The sequence below is a fragment of the Myotis myotis genome, unplaced genomic scaffold (assembly GCF_014108235.1).
Source record: "Myotis myotis isolate mMyoMyo1 unplaced genomic scaffold, mMyoMyo1.p scaffold_m19_p_12, whole genome shotgun sequence".
NCBI classification, from domain to species: Eukaryota; Metazoa; Chordata; class Mammalia; order Chiroptera; family Vespertilionidae; genus Myotis; species Myotis myotis.
The window spans coordinates 14,629,927-14,656,713 of record NW_023416316.1 but is presented as its reverse complement, the minus strand read 5'-3'; the positions used below and the strand labels follow the sequence as shown (position 1 = coordinate 14,656,713).

Genomic DNA, 26,787 nt, shown 5'->3' with positions numbered 1-26,787 from the left:
ATACAGCCTGGAATTCTAGTATAAGCTCTGATGTCAGACGAATCTGCTGTTGAGTTCTTAGTTCTGGCCATTAGCTATGTGACACCATTTTGGACCTATCACGTGCTCTCTCTGAGCCTCAGTTTCTGCATCAGTAAAATCAGTACAATAAGATACACTATCTCATAAGGTTATTGTTAAAAGAAAATGAAACCATGATTATAAAATGCCAAGCCTGTCGAAGATTAAAGTATCCAGGAGCAGTAACTGGGCTTATTATGTGCAAAATAGATTATCTGAGGGGGGCTAGGTTGTTTGTGATTATTTGGATGTTTGAGGGTGCATGTGTATGTGTGTGCACACAGGTGTGCAAATGCACACACCTCACCAGCTTTCACGTTGCAATTGTGCTCTTCGTGTAAAAGATTAGGGTTTAGAGAGAAACTTTTAACTCTGAATTCCTGTCTGAGAGCAATAAATGACTGGAATGCAGGGGTACAGAGGGTGGGGGACGCCATTGGGGCTGTTTCTGTATACCTTGGTGCCTGGAAAGGAACAGATATTTGTCTCTTTCGGAGTTGTTGCTGTGCAGATACCCTTGTCTGCCCTTGTCCATTAGGAAGTGCCTGTGTGTGTACATGACTGAGACTGACTACCGGGAATCCTGTGTCTGCGGAGGTGTGGCGCTGTTTCTGTCTGTAAGTGGTTATTTCGCCACCTGTAGGGATGTGTGTGCGTGTCTGTGGGTGTCTGAGTAGAGGACAGGAGGTTTTACATGTGTTTGAAGCACTGTGGGTCTGTGCTCTCCTGAGTATGAATGTGTGTACAAGTGTAAGGACACTTGTGTGGGGTGTTTACATCTGTAAATGAGGGTAACTAAGGAGGTAATGGTATGAGTGGTGGCACGGAGGTGCGGCGTCCTCGCGTCCATAGGGCTGGGTCCAAGTCTGAGTGTGCACGTTTGTTTTTAGAAGAGTCTGTATATTTACACGTGTCTCTCTGGGGTCAGTTTGTGTGTGGAGAAGGGGGCTGAGGCTGTGAGTGTTCACCTGTGTGTGTATATGTTGTAGGGTGTTCGTTGTGTGAGGTTCTGTCTTTGAGAGTCGGTGTCTGTGTGTCCTCTCTCAAAGCCCGGGTCCCCCTGCCTTTCCCTCCTCTCCATCAGCAGAACCATGGAGAAGGCGAGAGGGGCATTAGGCTGGATGGCTCAGCACCTCCCGAAGGGAAGGGACACGTCCCAAGCAATCCCTCCCAGGAGAATTCAGGGGAACACCTCCCCTCCAAGAACCCTTTCCCGACCCGGCCAAATCCCGTTCAGTAGTGAGGAGCGAGTGCACTCTCTGGCCGTTATGGAGCCGAGGTGTCTGTGCAGGTGTGTGAGGGCAGTGGATGCCTGTACTCCTGTAAATGAGGTGAAGGGCAGTCACTTGCCTCCGCATGCACACAGAGGTACCAGGCGTGGGACTGCCCCAACAGAGCATCGGGTGTGACTTTACATGGTGTGTCCCTGGGAGGGGGGCTGTGCCTGAGGGCGGCGGGTGCCCTGTGAGGGCGGGGCAGTGTGAGGGCTGTGTGGCTGTGGGCCTGCCAGTGCCTTTGTATGTCCGCGTGTTTCAGACTCTCTCAGCAGCTCTGAGTTTCTGTGTGTCTATATGACTGTGTGTGTGTGTCTCTGGGTCGCTGCCTCGCTGTGTGTGTCTCGCTCTCCCTCGGCGGGGAGGGGATTGGTCACGCATGACTCATCCTGAACCGAGCGGGGCTCCAGCGGCAGGGCGGCCGACGCCGCAGCTGGAGGAGGTGGAGGAGGAGGAGGAGGAGGAGGAGGAGGAGGAGGAGGAGGAGGAGGAGGAGGAGGAGGAGGAGGAGGAGGAGGAGGAGGAGGAGGAGGAGAAGGAGGAGGAGGAGGAAGAGGAGGAGGACTACCGGGAGGAGGAGGAAGAGGAGGAGGAGGAGGAGGAGGAGGAGGAGGAGGAGGAGGAGGGGGCGGGGGCCTCTCTAAGTTTGTCCGGACCTTCTTCCGAGGCAGCGGCGGCGGCAGCCAAGGAGGCCGGGGCTGCGCGCGGGCCGGGGGCGGGGGCTGGGGCCGGGCCCGGAGCGGCAGAGCGGACGCCTCGGCTCTCCTCCTGCTCCTGCTGCAGCCTCTGCTCGCTCTGTGGCCGGGGCCCCTCTCCGCGCGGCTCCCTCTGCTGCGCGCCCGCGGGGCCCGCGGCTCCCCGGCCCATGTACTGGAAGCATGAGAACGCCGCCCCGGCGCTGCCCGAGGGCTGCCGGCTGCCGGCCGAGGGCGGCCCCGCCGCCGACCAGGTGAGCCAGCCAGCGAGTGGCGGGGCGGCCCGGCTGGGGTCAGGCAGGGGCCAGGCGGGGCGGGCCGGGTGGCGGGCGGCCGCTGTGGCGGGGGTGCGGGGTGCGCCCGAGAGCGTGTGTCTGTGAGTGTGTGAGCGCACGCGAGCGCGGGCTGGATGGGTGCGCGGAAAGCGGGAACACATTATTCAAATGTTGGAGGAATTTCTCAAGAAGCGATCTAGCCAAGACACAGGAGAATCTGGAGGAGGCGAGGCGGGTATTGTCCATCTGAATAGGCGCCGATAGCGCCCCTGCGCCGGGCTTGTGCGGGCTCCACGCCGAGGATCCGGACGCGGAGTCGTCCCGGGCGCGCCGAGGGGCTGGAGGGTGTCTTTTCCTGCTCTCGGACTCCTCTGTATTCTCTTTTTGGTTCCGTTTCGCCCCGATCTTGCCCCCATTTTGCTCCGGGTTTCCTCCCGAGTGGCCCTCGAAGGGCACCTGAATCCGTGTCAATATCGCCGCGTCAGTTTAGCTGCGCGCGGGCCGGTGGGCTGATGCTCCCGCGCTCCGCGTTTGATTTTCCGCGAACACTCCCCTCCAATCTCCTTTTTATTTTCTTTCTCTCTTTTCTCCTTTTTGCATTTCGTGTCGAGAGGAGGAGAAGGGAGCGGGGAAGGGGGGGTGGGTAGAGGGAGAAAAAATTCGATTTTTAATTACTACCATTAAAAAATCAAATTTGCAATTCTTTGGGCGGCCTGATGGATCTCACTGATTGACAGTTGGAATTGACACTCTGGCTACCTCTTATCTTGGGCATTCACGACAATTTCTAATTGCAGGTAGTTTGTGTATGTGCGCGTGGTTTTTTTCCCCCTCGGAGGCTTGGATTGCAAGGGAACTAAGCGATTACTTCAAGAGCCACGGGTTAAGTGCAGGGAGAGGGGGAGCGAGAGGGAAAAAATCCAATCCAAATTCAAATTGCTTCATTAGAGAGACACCGCTTTTGTGGGGAAGGGCTTTAAATGCCCACTACAAAGTTAGGACTCATTGTTCCGCGCTGGTTTATATAACAGGCGCGGGGAGGCGCCGGGTTTAGGCGGAGCGGAGCCAGCTCGGCAGCCGCCACCGCCTGCGTTCCCTCTCCTCCTCCCCCAGGTGATGGCCCAGCCCGGGTCCGGCTGCAAAGCGACCGCCCGCTGCCTGGAAGGGACCGCGCCGCCCGCCATGGTGAGTGAGCTCGGCTCTGCCTTCGGTCCGCGGTCCTGCCCTCGAGACCTGGCCCGGCTTTCCGGCCGCAAACCGCTGCTCTTGTGCCGGGGGGAATCCCTGAGGGCGCCGCCCCCTCTCTGAGCCTCAGTTTCCCGACCGAGAATGTGGGCTCTGACCGCTCCCGACCCCCAGGACGCGCGTGTGAATAGCCGAACCCGTCCCTTCCTCTCCAATAGGCTCCTCCATCCCAGTTCTCTAGCCCGGGGCCGGCGTCTGGAGGGGAATTTCGTTGTCGCCTGGTGCACTGGGGGCCCAGGTGTGTCCTGGAAGCAACTGCAGCGTTGGGCCCCTGGCTCAGCGATCGGCTCTCTCTCCCCCCACCGCAGGCTCAGTCGGACGCCGACGCTCTGGCAGGCGCTCTGGACAAGGACGAGGGTCGGGCCTCCCCCTGTACACCCAGCACGCCGTCGGTCTGCTCACCGCCCTCTGCCGCCTCTTCCGTGCCGTCCGCCGGCAAGAACATCTGCTCCAGCTGCGGCCTGGAGATCCTGGACCGGTATCTGCTCAAGGTGAAACCAGGGCGGGGTGTTGCGGGTGTGCGGCGGGGTGTGGGGTGCAGTCCAGAAGCTGCGCTTGATCACGAGTACTGGCCCAGCCGCTGCCGGACCCTGGGGCTTTGAGCTGGTCTTCGTGTCTCTCTGCGCCCCCGGGGTCCCGTCTGAAACGCGGGAAGAGTCTGTTTCTACCTCCCTGAGCCTCTGGGTTACAGAAGGAAAGTGGGGGAGGTTACGGGCACGGTCAGAGCCCCAGCGTCTCTGTCTGCAGGGTGGCTGGGGGTTGGCGTGCAAAGAGGCCCGCGCTGAGCCGCCCCCACTCTACCCCCTCCCCAGGTCAACAACCTCATCTGGCACGTGCGGTGCCTCGAGTGCTCCGTGTGCCGCACGTCGCTGCGACAGCAGAACAGCTGCTACATCAAGAACAAGGAGATCTTCTGCAAGATGGACTACTTCAGGTAGGCTGCGGCCGCTGGGCTGACAGTGTCCCCGCAGGCAGGCCCGGCGCACAGGGAAGCCTTCTATGCGGCGCGTGGTGTCTGGCTCCGGAGCCCCTGAGCCCGGAGTGCACTCCCGGGGCGCCGGGCAAACCCCGCCGGCTGTCAGCGCCACGAACTGGGAGCTCCAGGCTTCGCGCCGGTGCCAGCACCGGTCTGGCCCGAGATCCGCCTCCTGTTCCTGCGGCCCACTCGGTTTCCGTCGCGTGTCTGGCTCTGTCTCCGGTCCTGCCTGAATCTCAGGCTCCAGTTCCCATCTCCAGCGCCTCGGTTGAGTTCTGATGTCCCGGCTCTGGCCTCAACCCGCTCGGATCCTAGCCTTGATCTGGCTGCCTCTCCAGTGCGCTCTGGCCCTACTCCGACTCCAGCCACGCCGGCGTCGCTCCCAGAGCGGGACCCTGAGCTGGGCTCCAGGCTTGCCTGTCTCTGAGCCCGGCTCCGCGCTGGGTTCCGGTCTCAGATCGAACCCATATTCAAGCACCTCTTCCTAAGACCCAACCTCGGTCTCCAGTTCCGCCGCACCTTAGACCCTGGCGTCGCTCTAATGTCTGGGGTCCTGATTGGGTCCCAGGCGGCTGTTCCAGTCCCAGCTTCGTCATCGCTTCAGCCAGTCCCGGGTCTACGCCGACTTTGGGTTGCCCGGACTGGAAGGGGGAATGTAGGGCGCTGTAGCCCAGCAGCATTACCCCGGGGTGTGCTCTCCTGGAGGCAGGCCGAGTCCGGGGGACTGGCGACTCCAGCGGAGCTCGTCCTTCTGTCCCCGGCTGCTGGCGCGCGCGCCTCGCTCCAAACCTAGAAGCTCCTGCCTGACCCGGCCATGGGGTCAAGTTCACTGCGAGGTCAGGGCTCAGCAGCCACCCGCAGGATCTCCGCGGGAAGCGTGAACCTGGCCTGATGCCGGACCACCGGGCCTAGAGAGTCCTGAGACAGTGGAGTGTGATTAGTTTCAAGGAGGGGATGTCTGTTCCCAGGGGCTTTCTCAGGAAGGAGAGAAAACTACCCTCCTATAAACCCCACCACCACCTCCAGTGACCTCCCTTCGGTCCTCTCTTCGGGGAGAGGCCATGATTTCAGTCTTCTTGGGAGTCAGGGAATGTGGTAGAAGTCAATGCAACCCCCCTCACCCCCACTTTGAGTCTTCTGGGACTTGGAAAGAGAGGACCTTGAATCTAGGGGGAAGTTTGCAGCATTTTGGACTGGGATACTCTGGAAAAACCATCGGAAGCATGGCTCAAGAACTGGACTCTTTTTTTTAAGTATGGGTGTGAAAGGGTGTACAGCCAGAGTGTGCAGGTGGCCTAGGGGTCAGCTTGCAAAACTGTGTGTGTGTGTGTGTGTGTGTGTGTGTGTGTGTGTGTGTGTGTGTCTTGTTTGGATCTGTGTCGTGGCACTGAGGGAATGTGTCATTAAGCAAGGTGAGGGATATGTGGACAGCATATGTGTTCCTTTATGACATGCATTTGTCTTTTGGTTCACGTGTAAGAGTGCGTGTCTATGTGTGAGTGTCTATGTGTGAATGCCAGTGCACAAGAAGGTCAGGTCAAGGTTACATATGGACAGGGATCCGGAGGTGAGAGGGTGAGGCTTCAGAAATCTGTGATGCCTTCACCCAGGCACTGAGGACTCAAGGGATATGAATGTGGATTTGTGGGTGTGGACTGCTGTGTATGTGTATGGCAGAGCAGGGTTATTGTGTGGTACGCAACCAGAGTGTGATGCTTCCCTGCACTATCCCATCTGCTATTGGCTGGCCAAGGCAGGGAATGAATGTTAGAGTCCTTGTCTAGATACCTCCTTGTTCTAGGCCTGACTCCAGTTCAGCTGCCATTTTGGGGTTGGGGGGTGCTCCTTGGGCTCATCAGCTAACCAGGGACAGAGCTCCAGCTTGGGAAATCCAACAGGATGATATCTCAGCCTCCTCCTGTAGAGCAAGGCAGGGCTGGACCCTAATCCTGGCTCTCCTGATGATAACAGACCTGGAAGCCCTATGAGCCACCTGCCCACATTTCCTTGCTGCTTCTCCAGCCCCAGCTCATGCCCAGGCTGGACCAAGCCTCCTTAAATGCTATGCTTACTAGACCTTCTAGGGCTGGTCAAAACTTAGATCCTGACCCCACCATTCAGAGCCTCCACTGGCTCTGGAATCCCCCTTCCTACTTTGGTGACTTAGAGTATGAAATGTGCAGCTATTTTGGGGTGAACCAGAGACTGAGCTCCATCAGGACAACATTGAATCACTGTGTGACCTTGGAGAAATCACTGCATCTCTCTGCCCTCAGTGTCCTACTTCCAGGGCTGTCTCTGAAAGCTGCCAAAGAGGGAGTAAAAGGAGGAAGGCTCAGTAGAGGCTCCGTAGATGGCAAGTGCTGTAGGTGTCTTGATGATTACCATTGCCACTCTGGCTGGCTGGATGCTGGGCACAATCCCCTAATGTCGTTTCCTCAGGCAGTTTGAGGAGCAAGGCCTGCCTGGAGGGATGGGGCTGGGCCATTTCTGGGCTGAAGGTTCTGAGCGATAATCCTTTTCCAGTGACAAGAGTCCCCAAAGCAAAACTAAAACAGATTTTGGTTAAGAAAATGGAGTGAATAAAAGCTCACATTCCCTGGGAGGAGGGGAGAATTGTGGCTCTTCTGATCATTTCTCCCCCAGCCAGGTCTCCCTGCAGGCATAACCCTTCCCTGGCAGCCCCACCTGTAAGAAAAATAATGAAACCCACAAAAAGGGAAAGGAAAAGCCGGCAGTGTGCCAGGAGGGGACTATTGCCTGCTCTGAGCAGCAGCCCAGACGCTGGGTGGCTGCTGCAAGGGAGGTCTTCCTGGAGAGAGCATGAATGATGGCATGGGAGGCAGAGAGCTCCTCTCAAGAGCTGGGGCTCAGGAAGAGACCATGCTCTGTGATTCTCTAGCCCTCTGTTTCCTGAAGCCCAAGGTGGACTGGAGCACTCTGCCCAAGAGAGGTCAATATCCTCATCAGAATGGAGGGGGAGAGAGCACTGGGGTCTTATCCCCCACTGAAGGGTCTTCTAGGTTCCATCCCCCATCTCGCCCCTCCTTGTAGACCCTCCTTCAGTCTCCTTAAGCAGAACTGGAAGTTAGAAGTTAGAAGGGCACTCCAAAGTCACCAAGAGAAGCTGCAGAGGGAGGTGGGAAGTGGTGGAGGGAGGTTGGAGGTCTAGTGCTGTCCCTGGCTCATTTGCGTTGTTGGGAGGGGTTGGTTTTCCACTGGCTGTTTGCCCTTGATAACAGGTTGCTGGACCTCTCTGTCCCAGCTTCTCCAACCCCCTCTTTAACAGGGACCTCAACAGCCCTTGGGGGTTCTAGCAGATTCCCAGCTCCCCACCCTCCCTGAGTCCTAGCAGAAAAAAGTTACCACCAGGGAAATATGATATTGCTTTTAATTTCTTCAAATTTTTGTTGTTATTGTTAAGGACATTTGTTTCCTTCCATTTTCTTTGAAGAAGTAAAGGAAAAAAACAGTGTTCCTCTCTGGGGCATTCGTATCAACCACAAGCCCAGGCAGCTTCCTCCGATCCACCTACCTGTAGCTGCTGCCCCCCACATGGGTCATGGGCTGATCTACAGTGCTCTCCTGGCTCCCTCAGCCTCCTGAGGCATCATGCCCATTGCATAGTTGGCGAGACAGATATCCTGAGAGAGTGGCAGGTGAAGAACCCAGGGTCATACAGTGAGACAGAGTGGAAAAGGGGCTGGGCATGGGTGGGGACACTGGTCATCGGAGGAAGGTATGGAGCTCATCACGAAGCCAGGAACTGTGCTAACTCTTTACATGCGTTATCCCATTGGATCCTCAGGTCCACCCTGTGATTATGATACTTTCGTATTACTCACATTATAGGAGGGGAAACTGAGGCCCTTCAGTGGCGGACCCTTGAGAAGACCCAGGGCTGCCTGACTCCACCATCCCTGTGTCTAAACATTCAATACACTTCGCTTCTTCTATTGGTCAGATATGTCAGCAGCCTCTCTCTAGGAGGAGGTGGGGCCTGTGGAATAGCAAAGACCCTTCTCTGCTGACCCTAAGAGTCCTTGTCCAGTTCATTTGCCTTCACACAGGGAGCACCTGCTGGGTGCTGTGATGTGAGACTCCCTGGGTGGGCTCTGGGAGCACTGGGGCAGGAGTGGCCTCCTTCAGAGGCCCCAAATGGATTGACTTTGCCAGGATCCGGTCCCCATGGTCCCTGGCCCACTTGCCTCCTGACCATGGGAGTGGGGAGTAAAGAGTTAAGTGTGCTCCCGGAGTTTGTGGGCAAACTTCAGAGAGTGCCCTGGGCTGGGCCACTGAGGCTTCCCCCTGAAGTTCCTGTCCCCTGGCCCAGTTGACTTAGGGCAAGACCCCAGCCTTCGCCTGCCTTCTGCCTAGAACCCAAGCTCCGACTGGAGAACCCTGCCCCCTCCTTCAGGGCGAGGGTGCCTGGGAGGCTCAGAGCTGGGAAGCGACCCCCCACCCTCGCAGAGAGCAGCCCAGCTGTTGGGGGACAGATGTTGAGGGAGCAGAGAAGTTAGGTGGGGGAGGTGCCTCGGGCCGGGGACCTCCGGGGTGCGGAGTGTTTTAACCTCTTAATTGCTGGTTCTGTTTTTCTCTGGCTTCTTCTAAGACTTTGCCTAGAAGAAAAGGAGCAGAGGGGATAGGCAGGGCTCCTCCTGCAATCTCCCTTGTTTGCCTTGTAGAATCTAAGGCCATCGAGGAAGCACCCTTAACGTAAATAAGTGAACTCTGGTTTGAGTTTCGGCACCCTGGCTCACCAGCTTCGGAATTAACATTGGCCTTCCCACTCTGAGCGTCCGGTTTCCTCCTGCAGAAAACGGGTGGCTTCATGATGGGGACCGGGTCCTAGTGAAACTCCGATGGGCTCTTTCGTTGAGGCTCATTCATCCAGCTAGTAATTTCTGAGCGCCTGCTGAGCATCCAGGGGAAGTAGGCCGGAGAGTGAGCTTCACTTGGTCCAGGGAGCATAGCTCCCTCCGCACAACCCGCGGCTACCAGCTGTCGGAGGAGAGAGGGCCAGGAGGTGCGTGATGCCCACTCTAACTCTTCTCAGCAGTTCAGATACGCAGCATGTTTCCTGCAACTCTCCACCCTCAGGGCGCCTCTGTCCTTTGCGCCTTTGCCCGGAGGCGCACGGAGGAACACAGAGAGGGGTGCGCTGGGGGCTGGGGCGGAGGGGCGGGGGCGGTAGCCGCGCCCCCTAATCCCGTTGGCGCTCCGTTCGCAGCTCCCAAACATCCTTTTCTTGAAGTTTCGTTTTCTCCGCCGCGCATTTCGCTGCTTCCGGAATCCGGTGGCTCAGGCCTCACAGCCCGCCTGGGAAGGAGTCTGTCAATTTGTCAGAGCCTCAATCCGTAGGTCCTCGTTCCCCTTCTTTGTGCCGCTGATCCCTGCCCGGATGGAGGACGCGCTTCCGGAGCGGCCTGCAACGCACCCCAAACTGCGTAATGATCCCATCCTCACCTCCATCCAAGGATCCAACTCGAGGATGATTTCGTTGACTGGGTCGAGCCGCAGAGAGCGCGGGGAGATCCCAGGGCTGGGGACAGCTCCTGGCATTTGGGGTGACACGTGTGGGGGGTGTTGAGGAAATTGCTAAGGGGTCACCCGCGGCACCCACCTGGAATGAAGGGGATGGGTACACTGTGAGCAGCACTGTAGGCGCAGAACCGCGCGGGCGTTTCGGATTCGTGGAGTGGGAGGATCAGGGGTGTGCGGCGTGTCTGGGACCCGCGCCCCTGGCAGAGGACGAGGAATCCCGCACAGCCAAGCACGAGGACCCGGGATGCTACACCCGCGTGGAGCACCGGCGGTGGTGCACGGAGACCACAGAGGGGAGGCGAAGTCGCCTGGCTCTTCCCATTCACTGGGAACGCACTCTCTGCCTTCCCAAACCCCCTGGGCCCCAAGCCCTGCGTGCCAGAGTTTCCAAGATCCAGGGCCTGGAGTGGGGACACCGCGGAGTCAGACCAATCCCCTTTCCTGTTCATCACCCAGGATCCAGATCTTCTCATCTCCAGTCTGGCTGCTTCTGCAGATTCCAGGTACTTTTTGCACCTTGAAGAGGACCTCAACCCGGGCCCTACTCGCTGTGGTCTTGAGCTAGTCACTCACCTGCTCTGAACCTCCGATGCCACCAGTGCAAAGTGGGTGCCAGAGCTCCCACCTCACTTGGTTACGGTGAAGCCAAGGTGTGCACTGAAGGCTTTGCACCCCAGGACCCGGGACTGCAGCAAGCCCTCTACCAGACTGTCAGCAGAACCGGGCTGGCCTGTGGCAGGAATAGGCTGGGGTGGGCAAAGCGGGTTCTTCTCCCCTCTACCGAGGGATGGTGAACAGAGACCCAGGATGTGCTGAGCTGTCCCCTGGGGAAGCCGAATTTCCGAGCCAGGGAATCGCCTCTGTTTGGGGGGCATTTGACCAGGCAAAGTCTTGCAGTGGGATCTGAGCTAACCGTTTCTGGTTTCTAGTCCGAGACAGTAGCTTTGGGCTTCCTGGGGTGGGGATGTTGTAACCAGAGCCCATTTGCTGGGCTGGTTCTCTCGCACACTCACAGCGTTTCTGAAGGCTCCTCCGGATGGAAGTGTGCTGGCCCTGGGGACACAGAGGCACATCTTCTTGGTCCTCTCCCAGGAAGGCCTGGGGTGGGAGATCCAAAGAACCAGACATCTACAAACTGGTGTGACCAATGCGGAGAGGGTGGTGCTGGGGGAGCTGTGGCACTTTTCCTGGAGGGTGAGGGAGTGTGGGAAAAGGGATCAGCTCTCACAAAGGCCGGGGTGGGAAAATACTTGAGGGGGCCCGTGAAGACCTGGGAATGACCTTCCATTGCGGCTGCGGCTCATACTTGGGTTTGGGGTGGGAGATCTTGAGGAAGGTTAGGGAGGAGGAGATGAGCCTGACAGGATGTGGTTTGTTGGGCTTTGTAAACTCCAAGGGTCTTGGACCAGATCCCAAGGGTAGATTGGAGCCACCAAAAGGTTTTAAGCAGGGCAGGCCAGGATTCGGTATGCATGCTGGAAACTTTACTGTGGCCACTCTGTGGAGGATGGGTTGGCAGGAGTGGGCCTGGGGAAAGGGAGATGAGAGCTAAGACTGGCAGAGAGGGGTGCATGGTGGTAGCCTGACTTAGGAGGCCACAGGACAATGGAGAGGAGGAGATGGGTCGCAGAGATACTTAGGAAAGGAACCAACAGTGTCTCATGGTTGGTTGGAGGTGGGGTTAAGGAGAGGGAGGAGTGTATGAGTTAGGTTACCAAGCCTGAGCGGCTGGAGGAGTGGTGGCTCCAGTCCCTGAAATGGACTGTGCACCAGAGAAAACTGAGGCTCAGAGAGTTCAGAAGGCTCACATCCACTTAAGGAGCAAGCATTCCCTGGTTCTCAGGGACCAGGCCTTGGGGTGACTTCTGGCACAGGGCGAAACAGACTGCTGCTTTCTGAGGGCTCCCAGTTTGGGGTGGAGGCAGCTGTACCCAAAATGCACTATAAGGGGGAGGGAGAAAGGAAAGAGACAGACTCAAGAAAGCCTTAAGGCGGGAAGAAGGCATTTGATCTTGGCTTTCTGTGTTTGTGACTAGCTGGTTACCTAATAGACTGCCATGCACTGAACAGATAGTAGCAGGCATTGCTGTTGTCATCTAGTTCAGCTCGGGGCAAGGGAAATGAGAACTCAGAGGGGTTAAACAATTCTCTCAGAGTCATCAAGCCAGTGATGCACATCTATGCTTCTGAGAAACTGCGCTTCTCTACTGCTGGGGTACAGTTTATTCATCTCGGGCTCTTATCCTTGCGTGCTATGTGACCTGTGCAAGTGACTTAACTCCCTGCTCCCCATTTTCCTCATCTGAAAAATGAAGATTAACAGGGATGCTCAATATAAAACACTTAGAATCTTGCCGGGCACGTGGTAAGTGCTCAAAGATTTGCCTACTCATTATTACTATTATTCTATTTTCCCTAACACGTGATATATTTGTATTGAGTAGATTGATGTTATATGCAAATGTAAGTGATCACTGTAGAAAATTTGGAAAATTCAGAAAAACACCAAGAAGGAAATAAAAACACCCACCAGCTCACTTTCTAGGTAGATCTTGTCTACGGGAGGGGGGAGAGTGGTGGATGCAGGCGTAGGGATATTTGTTCGCCAGTGACAGCTCCGAGGCTAGAAGCTTGGGTACAGGCTGGCTGCTGGGTTTGGAGGGAGGAAGGGTGGCCTGTCTGAGCCTCGCCCTCCCCTTCCCTGCCCCGGTGTCCCACAGCCGATTTGGGACCAAGTGCGCACGCTGTGGCCGGCAGATCTACGCCAGCGACTGGGTGCGGCGGGCCCGCGGCAACGCCTACCATCTGGCCTGCTTCGCCTGCTTCTCGTGCAAGCGCCAGCTGTCCACGGGCGAGGAATTTGGTCTGGTTGAGGAGAAGGTGCTGTGCCGAATCCACTACGACACCATGATCGAGAATCTCAAGAGGGCCGCAGAGAACGGTACCCAACCCGCCCCGCCCAGCACCTGGCCACACCTCTGCCCTCAGCCCTACCTCACCCCAGCACCCCAGGTACTGCCCACACTCCTCTAGGGACAGGTGCTCACCTTATCACCTGGGGGCTGTGCCCGGAGCCCAGACTTCTGGCCCCACCATTGGCTTGAGAGTCCGAGGTCACTGCCTGTCCCTGCAACTGTGTTTTCTCATCTGTAAAATGGGGCTTATGATAAGACCTTCCAAAGAGAGATGAGCTGATGTGTTACAAAGCCAGGAGGCAGTCAATGAACTCTAGAGAGGATTCTCATCATGGGACAGCCGACTCCACTTTTGGATAGTGCTGGTTGGCCTGAGGGCTCATCCCCTCCAGCTGTCCTGGAGAAATGACCCACCCTATTCTCCCAACTCCCAAGCCATCAGCTCCAAGCCAGAGGTTTGAAGGTGGGGGTTTCATGCTGGATTGTGAAGAGTCTGGAGAGGGGAGCGCCAGTTTTGCTTCTGAAGGAAACTTGTGAAAGGAAACTTGTGAAGTTTCCTTTCCTCTCTGGGCTTCAGTCTCCACATCTGTGCAAGATAGCTGGTGGACTAGAAAGATAGCCCTAAATCTCTTCTGGTTCTTATATTATGATTCCCCAAGGCACATGGGTCCCAGGGACAGGGTCCAGGTCTTTCAGGGGTTGTGGTGGCTGGATTAGAGGTAGGTTGGGGGCTGGAAAGGGTGAGCAGAGGCTGGGCTGTGGGGGGAGGCAGGAACCCTTTCCAAAATTCCCTTATCTGGGTTTGTGAAAGCTGCTCACTTCTCTGTGATTATTCTATGTTATCCTTACAGCCCTAGGAAGTAGCTGGGGTATCCCCATTTTACAGGCGAGGAAGCAGGCAGAGGTTATCTGCAGTATGTGACTGGCCAAAGGTTATAGACTAGCATGTCTGCCTGACTCCAAAGCCCAAGTTCTTAACCACCATACCATACCACCCCATTCCCAAGCTCCGAGGCCCCTTAATCAGACTTCTCCAAGCAAGGGAGACTGTTGGGATGTGGTTCCCTCTATGAGTTTAATTTTTCCATGGAAACAACAGGCACACCAATAGTTGTCCTGCTTGCTCTCCTAGGAGACATTAATACCACAAAATGTCTGTCCCACCCACAGTGCCTCTGGGGAGGGGTGTGGGTTACTCTGCCTCAATTTCCATTCTGGGGATGAGTTAGGGATCCCCAGAGTGTTCCTGGCCAGGGCCACACCAGGCCATCAATGTATCCTGCCAGGATTCAGACTAAGTGAACCTGGGTGCTATGTCCACCTGTAGTGAAGCTAGGATAGAACCCCAGGAGTCACAGGTCTCCCCACACCATGGTCCATCAGTGACCTCAGGCTCCTTCCACACTTGGACCCAGTAGGACCATCCCTAGTCAGCCTTGCCAGTTAAATTCCTGCGCTCCCAGGCAGGCACTGCTTTAGACTCCTACCATGCAGAGGAGCGTGAAAGCTTGGGACCTTGGATCTTCTTTACTGACTAGCCAGCAGTTTTGGCCACTGTTTTACTTTTTAAACACACACACACACACACACACACACACACACACACACATACACACCCCATAGAAAATTTAGAAAAAGTGGTTAAGCAAAAAGAAAATAAAAATCATTCCAAATGCTACCACCCCTTATATTTTAGTGTATATCTTTCCAGATTTTTTTTCTATGACTGTATATTTTTCCTACGAACAGTAGTGGAACTGCTAGTGATTTTAATTTTCTTTTTTGTGCTTGACTGAATTTTCTGATTTTTAAAAAAATTTTCTGAGTTTTTGAGAAGGAGCAGGCATTACCTTTGTATTCAGAAAATTGAGATATTAGAAATAAAATGGGAGTATATTTAGTGTGATTGTAAAAGTAATATAAGTGGAAAGAGAATAGTTAAATATAGTCCAGTTAAAATTGAACTTTAGAGAAGTAAAGTGACATATAATTGTAAAAACCTCCAAAGTTACAGAAATATTGAAAGTAGAATCTCCATAATTGCACTCCCTGGAGGAACCACTGCAACACCTTCCAACCTTTTTGCTTCCATACGTTTTAAAATTTTATGTCCTTCCAACCTGTTTGCTTTTATCAGTTTTTACAAAATGAGGACCACAGGTTTGTAGCCTGCTTGCTTACTATTTTCATCAGCCTTAGATTTCTCCAGTTTAGCTTGGGGCGCTGGAGTCAGCCAGCTGCCAGGATACTAGTGTGAGGTCGGGACAGGGGCTTTCTTCTCTCTGAGCCTCAGTTTCCTCCGCTTTGCAGCAAGGATAATGTCACCCATCCTCAGGGCCGTGGGACGGAAATGGCACACCGTCTGATACCAAGCGGACGCTCAGAAATGAAAGCCCTTTGCCCAAGGACTGAGTTCTGAGACTAGGACCCTGGGGTCCCCGCCCCCAGCCAACTCCGCTCCTGCCCCTTCCTGGGACCAGCTCCCCCCACCCCCGTCCTTTTCAGGCTGCCGCTAGAAGAGACGCGGACGCGAGGTCAGCCACTTCTGTCGCCCCCAGGGAACGGCCTCACGCTGGAGGGGGCAGTGCCCTCGGAGCAGGACAGCCAGCCCAAGCCGGCCAAGAGAGCGCGGACATCCTTCACCGCGGAGCAGCTGCAGGTACCCGGGGAGGCCGCGAGCGGCCGGCCGGCTGTAGGCGGGGAGTCGGTGTGGGCGGGGCTGCGAGGGTCTCCCGGCTGCGCCTCTCCCGGACCCCGCCCCCCCGGGCGGAGAGGCGGGGCTGTAGATGTCTGGGGCGTGGCCTCCAGGCCGGAGCCTCTGATTGGGCCAGGGCCCTGGAGACCTCCGAGTGCCGGTTCCTAACCCACCCCCGCCCCTTCCCGCGCTGGGCAGGTTATGCAGGCGCAGTTCGCGCAGGACAACAACCCCGACGCACAGACGCTGCAGAAGCTGGCGGACCTCACCGGCCTCAGCCGGAGGGTTATCCAGGTGGGGCCGGGGGAGGGCGGGGCCTTCGGGTCTGGGGCGGGGCCTAGGGGGTCTGGGAGTGGGCCCTGCAGCGTCTAGTAGGGCGGCCGTCCTGGGCGCACAAGGCCGCTTTCTTCTGGAAGCGACGAGGCAGTCCCGACTGGGTCCCCCGGCGGCGCGTCCGACCCTGGTCCGTGAGGTTGAGGCTGCTGAGGCTGTCGTTCCAGGTGTGGTTTCAAAACTGCCGGGCGCGTCATAAAAAACACACGCCGCAGCATCCTGTGCCGCCCTCCGGGGCGCCGCCGTCCCGCCTCCCTTCCGCCCTATCCGATGACATCCACTACTCCCCCTTCAGCAGCCCGGAGCGGGCGCGCATGGTCACCCTGCACGGCTACATCGAGAGTAAGTGATTGCGGCACCCAGGCCGCCAGGTCTGCGGGAGAGGAGCGCGCGGGGGCGGCGGAGCCGTGGGGAGGCCTGGCGGAGCTGCATTGGGTGAAGATGCGGGCTTCGCAGTAACTAGGAGATGGGAAGAGGGGTTGTTACCCGGCTCTGCCTCAGTAGACGCAAACATTCGACCATTCAAGTACCTTCCAAGCACTGGTTCTGTACCGAGGCCGGGGGACTAGGGAAAGAGCTGGATGGGTCAAGTCCTTGTTCTGGTGGAGCTTGCATTCTGGTGGGAGAGACGACGTGGGACAATAACCAGATAGCTGAGCGTGTGTTTTAATTGCCTTGATTCCTATAGGAAAGGTGCTGCTGGGTGGGAGTGTGGAGATGGCGCTCTCAAACACGCTGAGATGGGAATGATGGGTAGGATGAGTGAGACACAAGGAGTGGGAACTAGGAGTGCCCCGTGTCAGAGGAACTGACTGTAGGCAGGTCTGCAGCCTGACCCAGGGAGCATGTGGCGTTGGGTGCCTCTGGGGTTGCAGAAGGCCAGTGTGGAGGGAATGCTCAGGGCTTCGAGGCCATGGGAAAATCACCTAACCACCTTAAACCTCAGTTTCCCCATCTGTAAGCTGGGACATTAATAATGCCTAACTCACAGGGTTGTGGAAATCCACTGGTGTATTCGGTAGTTATTTTTGGAGTGCCTTTTGTATCCTGAGCACTAGGATACAAGATAGAACACAGTAGACCAAGGCCTGTGTGTTTCTGGGGCTCACATTCCAGGGCGGGACATGGGTGGAAAGACAGTTAATAAACTGATATAGGAGGGAGGGCAGGCATGGCAGTGGGCACTGAGCACTGTGGGGAGATGGAGGGCAGTCATGGTGGAGTGAACTTTGAGCAGGAACCTGGAGGAGAGAGGGTGTAGTGGCGTGCGTTTCTGGGGGGTAAACATCAATGAATCTGCTATTGAGCAGGTACTTACCACACATTTTCTTTCCCTTCAAGGGTGTTTCCATTGTTTGCTTCCTCAAAGCTGGGCACCACTGGAAAAATAAAAGTGGCTACAATATACTCACAAACTCAAACCCTCTTTTCTGGGGCTCTAGTAAGAGGAAGAGGTCAGAGAGACACTGCTGTTTACTGAGCCCCTGCCATGTGCCAGGTGCTAATTATGTTTCTAAACATTAGCGATCACTATCCCATTATACAGATGAGGAAACCAAGGGTTCTCAGTAAGTTAGTGGGAACCAGTTTCTTTAATGGTTGAGTGTGGGCTTTGATGTTAGGCTGAAGAGCCCACCCCTGCCACTTCCTGGCTGTGTGACACTGGGCAGGCTTCTTAGCTTCCCTGAATACCAGTTTCCTCATCTGTAAAAGTGAAGATAGTAAGGATACCTATCTCAACGCAGTGTGGTGAGCATTCAGTGAGATCATCGACTTAGGTCTTCAGCATTTGGTAATTGCTGGATAAGTATTAGCTGCTCTGTGATGGCGGCGGTGGTTCTGGTTGGCAGAGCTGAGGGTGCAGAGTCCTGCCTACTGCCCTAGGCTGCCAGTTGGAAACTGTCTCTTTGTACTGTTTCGGTTCTGAACCATCCGCTCAGTAGGAGGGACTTTCTCTCCCTTTCTGTTTTAAACAATGACTTACGTTCAGGCTGCACAGAGCCGGTAGAAGATGTAGTTCTTCTGTTAAAGGCACCAAGAACCAGGGGCTCTCTGGGTGCCCAGAATTGCCCCTACCAGCTAGCATTGGCTGTCGAGTTAGTAATGGATCTAAGTGACTCCCTTGGGAGGGGGCCATGGCCTCCAGAGTCATGCCAGGACGCTGCCCTCACACTTTGTAGACCAAAGATCTGTGTTTGTTGCCCAGAGAAGGGGCTGAGGTGCCCTTCCCTCTCCACCTTGAGGTGGAACCCAGCTTGGGGCAGGAGCTGTCAAGGGTATGTGGACCTGCTGCCTCTTGCTGCATGGCTGAAGGTCACCTCGGCACTTTGCTTTGCAGTTAACTAAATTCATAGGACCCGAGTTTCCTGGAGCCTTAGAGCTTAGAATCTGATTAAAAAAAAAAGAAACTTTGGAACCGGACCCCAGAAAAATGCACATACACACATAGTTTTGCAGGTCATCCCCGGCTGTTTATGGACTCCTAGAACACCCCAGGTTAAGAATTCCCAATCGTATACAACAGATGAGGGGACTTTGCCTCAGAAAGGCACAGGGACTTGTCCCAAGTTACATACCAATTGTGAATCTCTGGTTAGGGCTCTTTATTTGTTACCAAAGTAGATGCAGTGCAGGGAGGAGGAAGCCATGGACTTTTCTACTGAAGTGGTAAAGAGGCTGACACATGAGAAGTTTGGGTCAGACATTAGGATGGACTTTCCCTCACAGTTTTAGATGTTAGAATAGGGTATGGAGACTTACTCAACAAATATTTAAAGAGTACCTACTGGATGCCATGCCTCTAGGTAATGGAAATCCACAAAAATCTAGAAACTAGAAAACAGACAGAAATTCCTGTCCTTACTAGAGCTTGCATTCTAGTTGGCAGAGATAGGGAGTGTGGGTGTGTGTTGGTGTTGGGTTGCAATTATTAACAGGGCGGCCAGGGAGAGCATCATGAAGAAGGTGCCATATGAGTGCAGAGTCCTCTCAGAGGTGTGTTTGGAAAGCTTAGGTGATACCTGGGAGGGAGGTAGGGCACCAAGGGAGGATCCTAATAGATGGGGTACAGCCTTGCATGTAGGAGTTGTTCAATACATATTCATTTATGAGTATTTGTTTATCAGTCAGCTGGACAATTATATAGAACTTTATAGGTTATAAAGTCTTTCACATAGAGCATTGCAACCAACCCTATTGAAATTTTCCCCAGGGTCAATCAGCTGGTAAGTAGCAGAGATGAAAGTGGTCCAGGTGGGATCCTGCATGGAGGCTGGGTGTGGGCTCCAAGGCATCCTCTCATCCACAGGTCAGGTACAGTGCGGGCAGGTGCACTGCCGGCTGCCTTACACCGCGCCCCCCGTCCACCTCAAAGCCGATATGGATGGGCCGCTCTCCAACCGGGGTGAGAAGGTAAATGGAGCCAGGTTGGGTCTGGTGGGTCAGAGCCATCCTGCGGGGAATGGGTTTCTGGCAGCATTCCTCATCACTGAGCAGGCACCATGCCTCTCTGCCCAGCACACTCTGTGCCACCCAGGCAGTCGCTCCAGCAGGTGCCAGTGTGTTCAATGTGCACGGCCCTCCTTGCAGGTCTGCACTGACAGCTGGCCTCCTCTTTTCCAGATTTCTGAATTTAGTTACTTTGCTCAAACTTTGTGGTTCCAGAGGGGGCTCATATCACACACCACCCTGCCTCCCACCATCTCTCTGGTTCCTCCTCCTTTCTCCTTTTTATTCCTGTCTGTTGGGAGTGAATATCCCCAGCTTGTGAGGCCCAGGGATAGCAGGTCAACAAGTGACCTTGGTCAACTGGCAAGGTCTCCTTTGTGGTATCCTGGTTTCTGGTGGTCTCCAGCATTAGGACTAAATATCCAGAGGGGAGCTTAGACAGCACTCAGTCCAGTGGCTTGAAAGTTTTGTTCTTAAGCCCTCGAAACCTGTGTTAAATCTTTTCCATGTCCCATAATGGAGATGCAAGTGGATGGAGCTGCTTGGGGTGAAACTGCAGAGGGAGTCCCTGTCCCCCCCCGCCCCCCCAAGCTCTAAGACACCTCGCGCTTAGCCTGAAAGCCACTGCTCTAAGACACCTCCCCCATTCTAGAAAGGGGAAAATTGAGGCTCAGGTAGCTCAAGGTCACAGAGCTTGAATGAAAACCTGTGCATTTACTCATTCACTTACTCATTTATTCAGCTGACATTTGCTATATGCTGACCGTGCCCAGGAGCCCCGCGTCAGCTGCCAAGAGCACAGAGATGAGGAACGCATGGTCCCTGCCCTTGAGGAGGCCACAGTCCAAAGTTATAACACTGTGATCAACCTGATGGGGGCGCCACGGGAGCTGGGCAGTGGAGGGTGGGGTGCAGCTCAGGAAAGACACAAGGAAGACTTCCTGGAGGAAGGCAATGTCTGAGGCCAGGCCTGAAGGCTGAATCCGAGTTCCTGGGGAAGGCATGAGAAGCTCTCTCGGGGAACACCGAGCAACTCAGTATTGCTGGCACACAGGCTTGGGAGGAAGAACAGTGAGGGTGAGGGCCTCGGCCTGCCAGGTGGAGGAATGTGGACTTTGTCTTGGGGCAGGAGTGGTCCCTGGAGGCCTGTCAGAAATATCACTGTAGTGGCCCTCAGAGAGAGGGAGTGCTGGGAGTCAGGGTGGTGGGCCAAGGAGAGAGAGCCAGGGCCTTCAGGCTGGAAGGGCCCCCAGGGACCCTTGAGTCCAGCAGAGCGTAGTTGCTGTTGCTGTGATTTTCAGCATCAGCTGGGGAGTTTGTAAAGATACAGATTTCCCAGCCTAGCCCCTGGAAAGCTGATGGTGAGGTCTGGGGCAGAGACCAGGGATCTGCTGGTGTGATAAATACCCAGCCCCTGTGATTCTGGCAGGCAGCCAGAGGTGAGGAGCACTCCTCCAGGACAGTCCCTCTTACTCTGCCTCCTGACTGAGCACCTACTGTGTGCTGGGCTCGCTGCTGGGCACCATGGGGGAAGGTAAATGGTATGGAGGTATAGACAACCTAGTTGAACAGATAGGTTTATAAGTAACCGGTAGTGTTCAAGACAAAATCCCATAGTACTTGGTGATGGGTGAGCGCGTCCCAGGAAGGTTTCCTCTGGGACTGCCATACTCACAGTAGGAGCTGCTCCTCTCTTCATGACAGAAACTTACACACATTGTCTGATGCCTCCCAACCCCTCTGTGGGTGTGAGGATGGCATCTGCATGGTAAAGATAAGAAAACAGAGGCTCAGAGAGGTGACGACTTGTCCAGGGATGCAACGAGTCTGTCGGACTCCGAAGTCCATCTAGATCAGTAACCATGTCCTTTCACGGGGCACTTTACAGTTTACACAGTGCTCTGTCTGACCTTGGCCTCCACAGCCCCCCTGGGAGGATAGTTACATTGACTCTGTTGACTCCGTTTCACACCTGCAGACACTGGGGCTCAGACAGCAGTTCTGGCCCAGGGCCACAGAGAGTGTGGATAGGGCTGGCATCCATCCTAGGACTGCCTGCCTCAGAGCTGCCCCTCCTGTAGGAGAGCATTCATCTCATCAGACCTGGTACAGGACTGCAGAGGCCAGCTGGCACGGCCCCTGTCCTCTGGGAATGTGTGGCTTAGAGTCGGCGGCGGGTAGTGCAGTGCAGGTGACAGGGCACTTGAGGTGAGGGACGAACATGGCCTTCAAGGTCCCAGAAGAGGGAGTGAAAGTTCTAGGGGAGAAGCAGGGGATGAGGAGAAGGGCGTTCCACGTTGGGAGCAGAGAACATGCTAGGAACAGAGGCAGGCATGGGGGAGTCTGGGTTTGAGGGACTAAGGGGTGTTTAGTGTGACTGAGACCCAGGGAAGTGGGGCGGGGTGGTGACAGGGGTCACATAATAATGGGCAGGGACCATTGGGTGAGGGGCTTGGGCGTTATCTGGAGGGGATTAGCCTTGGGAGTATTTAGGGCTGTGCTCAGAGCTTGGAGAGGAGTCCTGGCCTTCTGGTTGCTCAGCTAAGCTTGTGGTTATGTCTGGTTCAGCTTGAAGGATGAGCCAGCCTGGGCTCTGGCAGCTTTGGCTGTAGAAGGTTTCTGGCCCCTAGGTTTGGCTGCTGAGCCAGAGCTCTCTTGCTGGGATGCATCCCCAACTTCACATCCAGCTGCTCTGCAGAAAAATGCGCCCCCCCTCCCTTCATGATCTTTCTCCCTCTCACTGTCAAGCCTTCCTGCCAGCTCCTGGGGGCCTTTTCTGTCCACATCTTGACAAATCCCTGGGGGCTGGTGGGCTGTGTGTGGTCAGTCGGTGCAGAACTGTATGGGCTTTCTCCCAAGTCACTCCAGGCCTGAGCCAGCCTAGCTCTAAGGAGACTCAGTGCCCCACTGGGGCAGGCCCCTGAACCCACTGATCGAGAGCATCACTGGCCTGGCCAGGAGAACGGTCCCTGAGCATTCAGGAGTAGCACCCTCTGCACTCCACCACAACTTCATTTGGCCACAAAAACCTGTGAGTTTCCAGAACCACACTTCTTCCAAATCATGGCCCCCAGTCCCACAATTTCAGAACTTAGAAGGTGCTTAGAAATCAGGGCCGAGCAGTCACTGATAAGATGGAGAGACCGAGGTCCACAGAGGGGAGGGGTCTTACCAGAGAGTTTCCTTTAATAAGAGCCCAGAGCCAGGTGTCCCAGAGGCCAGAGGAGAGCACTGCCCGAGGCTGGGTGAGTGGGTGAGGCAATGTGGTGTGAGCTAAGTCAGGCAGACTCAGAATCCCAGCTCTGCCACTTCTCACTCTGAGACCTGGGGACACAGTTAGCTTCTCTGAGCCTCAGTTCCTGTAGCCGCAAAATGGAGAAGATAATAGGTGCCACAGCCAAGCTTGTTGCTGAAAGCAAATGCAGTAATGCATGTAAAGAACCTAGCACAGCCCAGCCGGTGTGGCTAAGTGGTTGAGCATCGACCCAGGGACTAAAAGGTCTTCAGTTCAATTCCCGGTCAGGGCACATGGCCAGGTTTTGGGCTGGATCCTCAGTGTGGGATGTGCAGTGGCAGCTGATAGATGATATTCTCTCCTATCAATGTTTCTAAGTCTCTATCCTTCTTGCTTCCTCTCTCTAAAAATCAGTAAAAGCATTTTAAAAAAAGAATGTAGCACAGTGCCTGGTACACAGAAAGTAGCCATAGATGGTGGTTATTGCTATGCTTTCCTCCATCTCCTCCTCATGGTAACCGATCTGGGCAAGTAACCTTCCTGATCAGAAAACGAACAGCCACATGGCTGTACCCACTTGATGTCCCGGGAACAATGAACTGTGGTCCACCCTTTACTGAGACATCACATTGACCAGACCTTCAGGGAGCTGGCTGTGTCAGCAGCGTGAGAAGTCAGCCAGGTGCTTTAGGTGGAAGAGAAGAGGGACAGGGGCAGACAGTCCCTGATCACTCACTGTGTGCCAGGTACCTGGCCTCTCTCAGCCACCTGCCTCTCGGCTCTGTGAAGACTAAGTTTGCAGGAGGTGCTTGGCCCGTTGCATGGTGTGTCATAAGCATGATGACAGCTGCCGTGGTGATCGTGGAGAGGTAGAGGCGGTGTGATATAATGAAGAGAGCTGGCTCTGGAGCCAGGCCTGGGCTGCAGTGCTGGGTCCGCCTCCTCCTAGCTGTGCGACCTATCCGTGGGCTCACTGATTTTCACCTCCCTGAGCCTCAGTGCCCTCCCCTAGAAAATGGAGATAACGGTGGGACACCTTCGAGGGATTGTGATGAGGCTCCACAATGCCGGTCAGGCACTTTCCATAGCACCGGGTGCCGGGTGCAGTGCCCAGCAGACCTTTGCTGCTGTTCTTGTATCTCACTGAATCCTCCCCATTCTGAGAGAGAGAGGTCTTGTCATCCCCATCTTACAGATGAGGAAACAGGCTCAGAGAGGTGAAGTGAGTTGCCCGAGGTCCACAGCAAGTAAGTACCAGAGCCAGGATTTGAACCCAGATCTGGGCCCCGGGCCATCCGCATTCTCTGTGCCTTCAAGGACCTCTGGGGAGCTACTGGAGGGGCAGGCCCCCACCTCAGCCACCTCCCACACCCTCCTTCCACAGGTCATCCTTTTCCAGTACTGACGCTCCCTGCACTTGCGCATCTGTCCATGGGCACCCCACAGCTGTCCCTCAGTCGCTGAAATGCAGTGTCCGAGCGCTGCCAGGAATCCACCCACCTCTGCATCCACCCCTCATCTGCCGTCCCGCCTGCCACCAGCTGGGCCTGTGGGCCTGGCTGCCCCCTCTCCTACTGAGAACCAGAACCGCCAGGAGCACCGCGGAGTCCTCCTCTTGGAAGGCAGAGCTCCCTGAGAGTTGGAACCAGGGCGAGAACAACAGCCCAGTTTTTCCATTTAGACAGGACTCATCTTCAACTGAAGCTGATTAAAACAGCAAAAGGCCGGATTGAATTGTGCAACGCCAACAGCCTTCTAATTTACAGGTTTTCTTTCCTCCCATGTTGGCCTTTACTCACTACTTCCTTGGAACCGTCTCTGAATTCTGAAAGCCGAAAACCCCCAGTGTTATCCACTCTGTTGCTTTTGTCTGGAAAACTCTACAGTGTCTGTGGGATGTCCCCAAAGGAAAGCTTATGTTCTAATTTTATCATTTCCATCTGTCTGCTTATGTCAAGTTAAAGGGAGAAAAGAGAACACTGACCAACCCTGAGAGGCCCAGAAGGGCAGAGATGGAGGCCTGCCCAGACCAGGAGGTGGGGGATAGGCAGGGGCCGGGAGGCACAAAGACACCCATTGGTTTGGAGTTTGAGGAGAAGGATGTGGCACGCTGGGCTGGGAGAGGAGAGAGAAAACTCGGGATATAAGTGGGAGACCCTCTTCCTACCTAGTTATCCAGCACATATGTATTCAGATGACATAGCAGACATGGTGTTTGAACTATGTGATGACATTTCCAAATGTTTGGGGGCCTTTTTTGGCCACTCATGGACTCCTAGTAGGGGTGCTTGGGTCCTGTCATTTTTGGGGAGACCTCTCATGGAGGGCTGGGGAACAGAGCCCAGGGAAATGGCAGTCAGAATGTTAACTCTGGGCCCATATCTGAATAGAGAGAGGGTGCCCTATGCCTAGGTGAGCGTGCCAAGCCCAAGCTTCCAGCTGGCCCCTCTGGGCTCCCCCACCCACTCCTGAGAACAGAGGCCAGACACAGCTGTGCTCACACCCACCCTGTCCTGCTGCAACTCTTCAACCCCAAACAAAAGGGCTTGGGCTACACAAGACTATAATTTATGTTTTCAGGGGGACACCCATTTGTCCCAAGTTTATCCTGTGATTTTACAAGTACTTGGAGTCCTGATGCATTTCCCCTAGAGGCTGCTAGCAATCCTGGCTTAGTCCAAGTCCTCCTTCCGGCTCTGGTGAACCTGGTATGTTGCCTTTGGAAGGAGACTGTAGGACGAGGAAAGCAAGCCCCTGGCACATATGCATCGACTGTCCCTGCTTTTACCCAGGGCAGACATTGCTAGTCAATTACAGTATCCTGTGTTACTGAGTCTGGAAACGGTTTTCAGAATTCAGATGTTTGAAGTTGGCACTTACCATGAAAGCCTACACAATATGTCATCCTTGCTCTGGGATCTGGAGAAAGGTGAGGCCTGGGTGCAGCCCGAGAAGGGGACCTGCTTCCTTTCCCTTCTGAAGATGGTTCCAGCTGGCTCAGGGCAAAGAGAAGGCACCACTGGGAATGCGGTCAGCACCGCTCAGTTCAGAACTCATCCGGTGAATAATGTGTACCTGGCCCTGTTCTGGGGGCTGACGCTAACAGGAGCGGTGTGGGCCTGATCCCTGGTCTTGGGGAACTTTGATTTTTGCTCCTGAGGCCCCAAGAGCAACCATGTAGTCAATGGCCAGTTGCACCCGACCCAGGGTCACCCAGTACCCACTCTGCCTTGGGGCTCCCCCAGGGTCTGTTCCTTGCGTGGATCACGTGGTCGTAGCATGTTGCAGTTCAGACATGTCTCCACTAGCCTGTTAGAGCAGCCTGGGAATGTACAGGCATCGAGACTATTTATTTAAATACAAAAGGGGAAAACACACACACACATACATGGAAAAATATTGTAAGCACTTTTTTGTAAAACCAATGTTTGTTTTGTTACATACCTTTCATGTTGTGCTTTGTAAATGTCTTATTTGTGTAATAAATAAAGTTAATGCAAGTAGAAGTGCTGGCACTTAAATCCAGAACGCGATGGGATTCCATTTCTTTCCTGCTCTCTTCAAGGCTCGGGTTCCAGGACCTCTGTGCAGTCCCCTTCCTGGAAAATGAGTCCCGTTTCCCAGTTAGTAAACTGAGTGTTATAAAGGCATGATGGTGGTTTCTTCTCTAATGAGCTTTGTAGGAGATCTGGCTGCTGCCCTCTGTCCCACTCCTGTGCCGGCTCGCTCATGGGACCCTGAGAATCCGAGCCGACTCTGCCCTGGAGGAACTCTCCATCTGGCAAATGCTGGGAAGGGACGGATCCCACCAACATGGTGTGAGAGCCAAGGGGATCTAATTGGCTGAGGAGTTCACAGAATAGCTGCAAAAGAGGAGGTGTTGGGGGGGCCAGGGAAGGAGGCACAGAGGAACCTGTTTGGAAGATGGGGGAGAATTTGATACATTGATGAGAAGGGAGCTAGGGCTTGAACTTGGGCACAAGTCCGGGTCTCATGCTGGCCTCTCTGGGTTCCAAAGCCACCACGTAATCTGTAATCTGGGAGTGAGAAAGTACCTTTCTGCTGGCTGCCATCACTAATTATTATTATTATT

The 26,787-nt window shown here is 54.9% G+C and overlaps 1 protein-coding gene across 2 annotated transcripts; it reads left to right on the top strand.

Annotated features, from left to right (window-relative positions):
- The first annotated feature begins 1,996 nt into the window (after window positions 1-1,996).
- LHX6 (LIM homeobox 6) lies at window positions 1,997-26,237 on the top strand. Of its 2 annotated transcripts, XM_036329911.1 has the most exons (10): window positions 1,997-2,283; window positions 3,418-3,489; window positions 3,858-4,040; window positions 4,362-4,483; window positions 12,790-13,010; window positions 15,543-15,643; window positions 15,878-15,973; window positions 16,180-16,354; window positions 19,320-19,423; window positions 24,079-26,237. In XM_036329911.1, exons 1-10 carry the CDS (start codon window positions 2,200-2,202, stop codon window positions 24,097-24,099), a joined length of 1,179 nt encoding a protein of 392 aa, XP_036185804.1. In that variant the 5' UTR covers window positions 1,997-2,199; the 3' UTR covers window positions 24,100-26,237. The 2 variants fall into 2 exon arrangements, with proteins under 2 accessions (XP_036185804.1, XP_036185805.1); XM_036329912.1 differs by lacking the exon at window positions 19,320-19,423.
- The last annotated feature ends 550 nt before the right edge of the window (window positions 26,238-26,787 follow it).

Bases quoted from the DNA above. Each gene is read 5' to 3' on its own strand.
- LHX6 (XM_036329911.1), top strand. From the start codon at position 2,200: ATGTACTGGAAGCATGAGAACGCCGCCCCGGCGCTGCCCGAGGGCTGC. The intron at 13,011-15,542 runs GTACCCAACCCG...TGTCGCCCCCAG, and splicing joins CAAGAGGGCCGCAGAGAACG to GGAACGGCCTCACGCTGGAG. The intron at 15,974-16,179 runs GTGGGGCCGGGG...CTGTCGTTCCAG, and splicing joins TCAGCCGGAGGGTTATCCAG to GTGTGGTTTCAAAACTGCCG.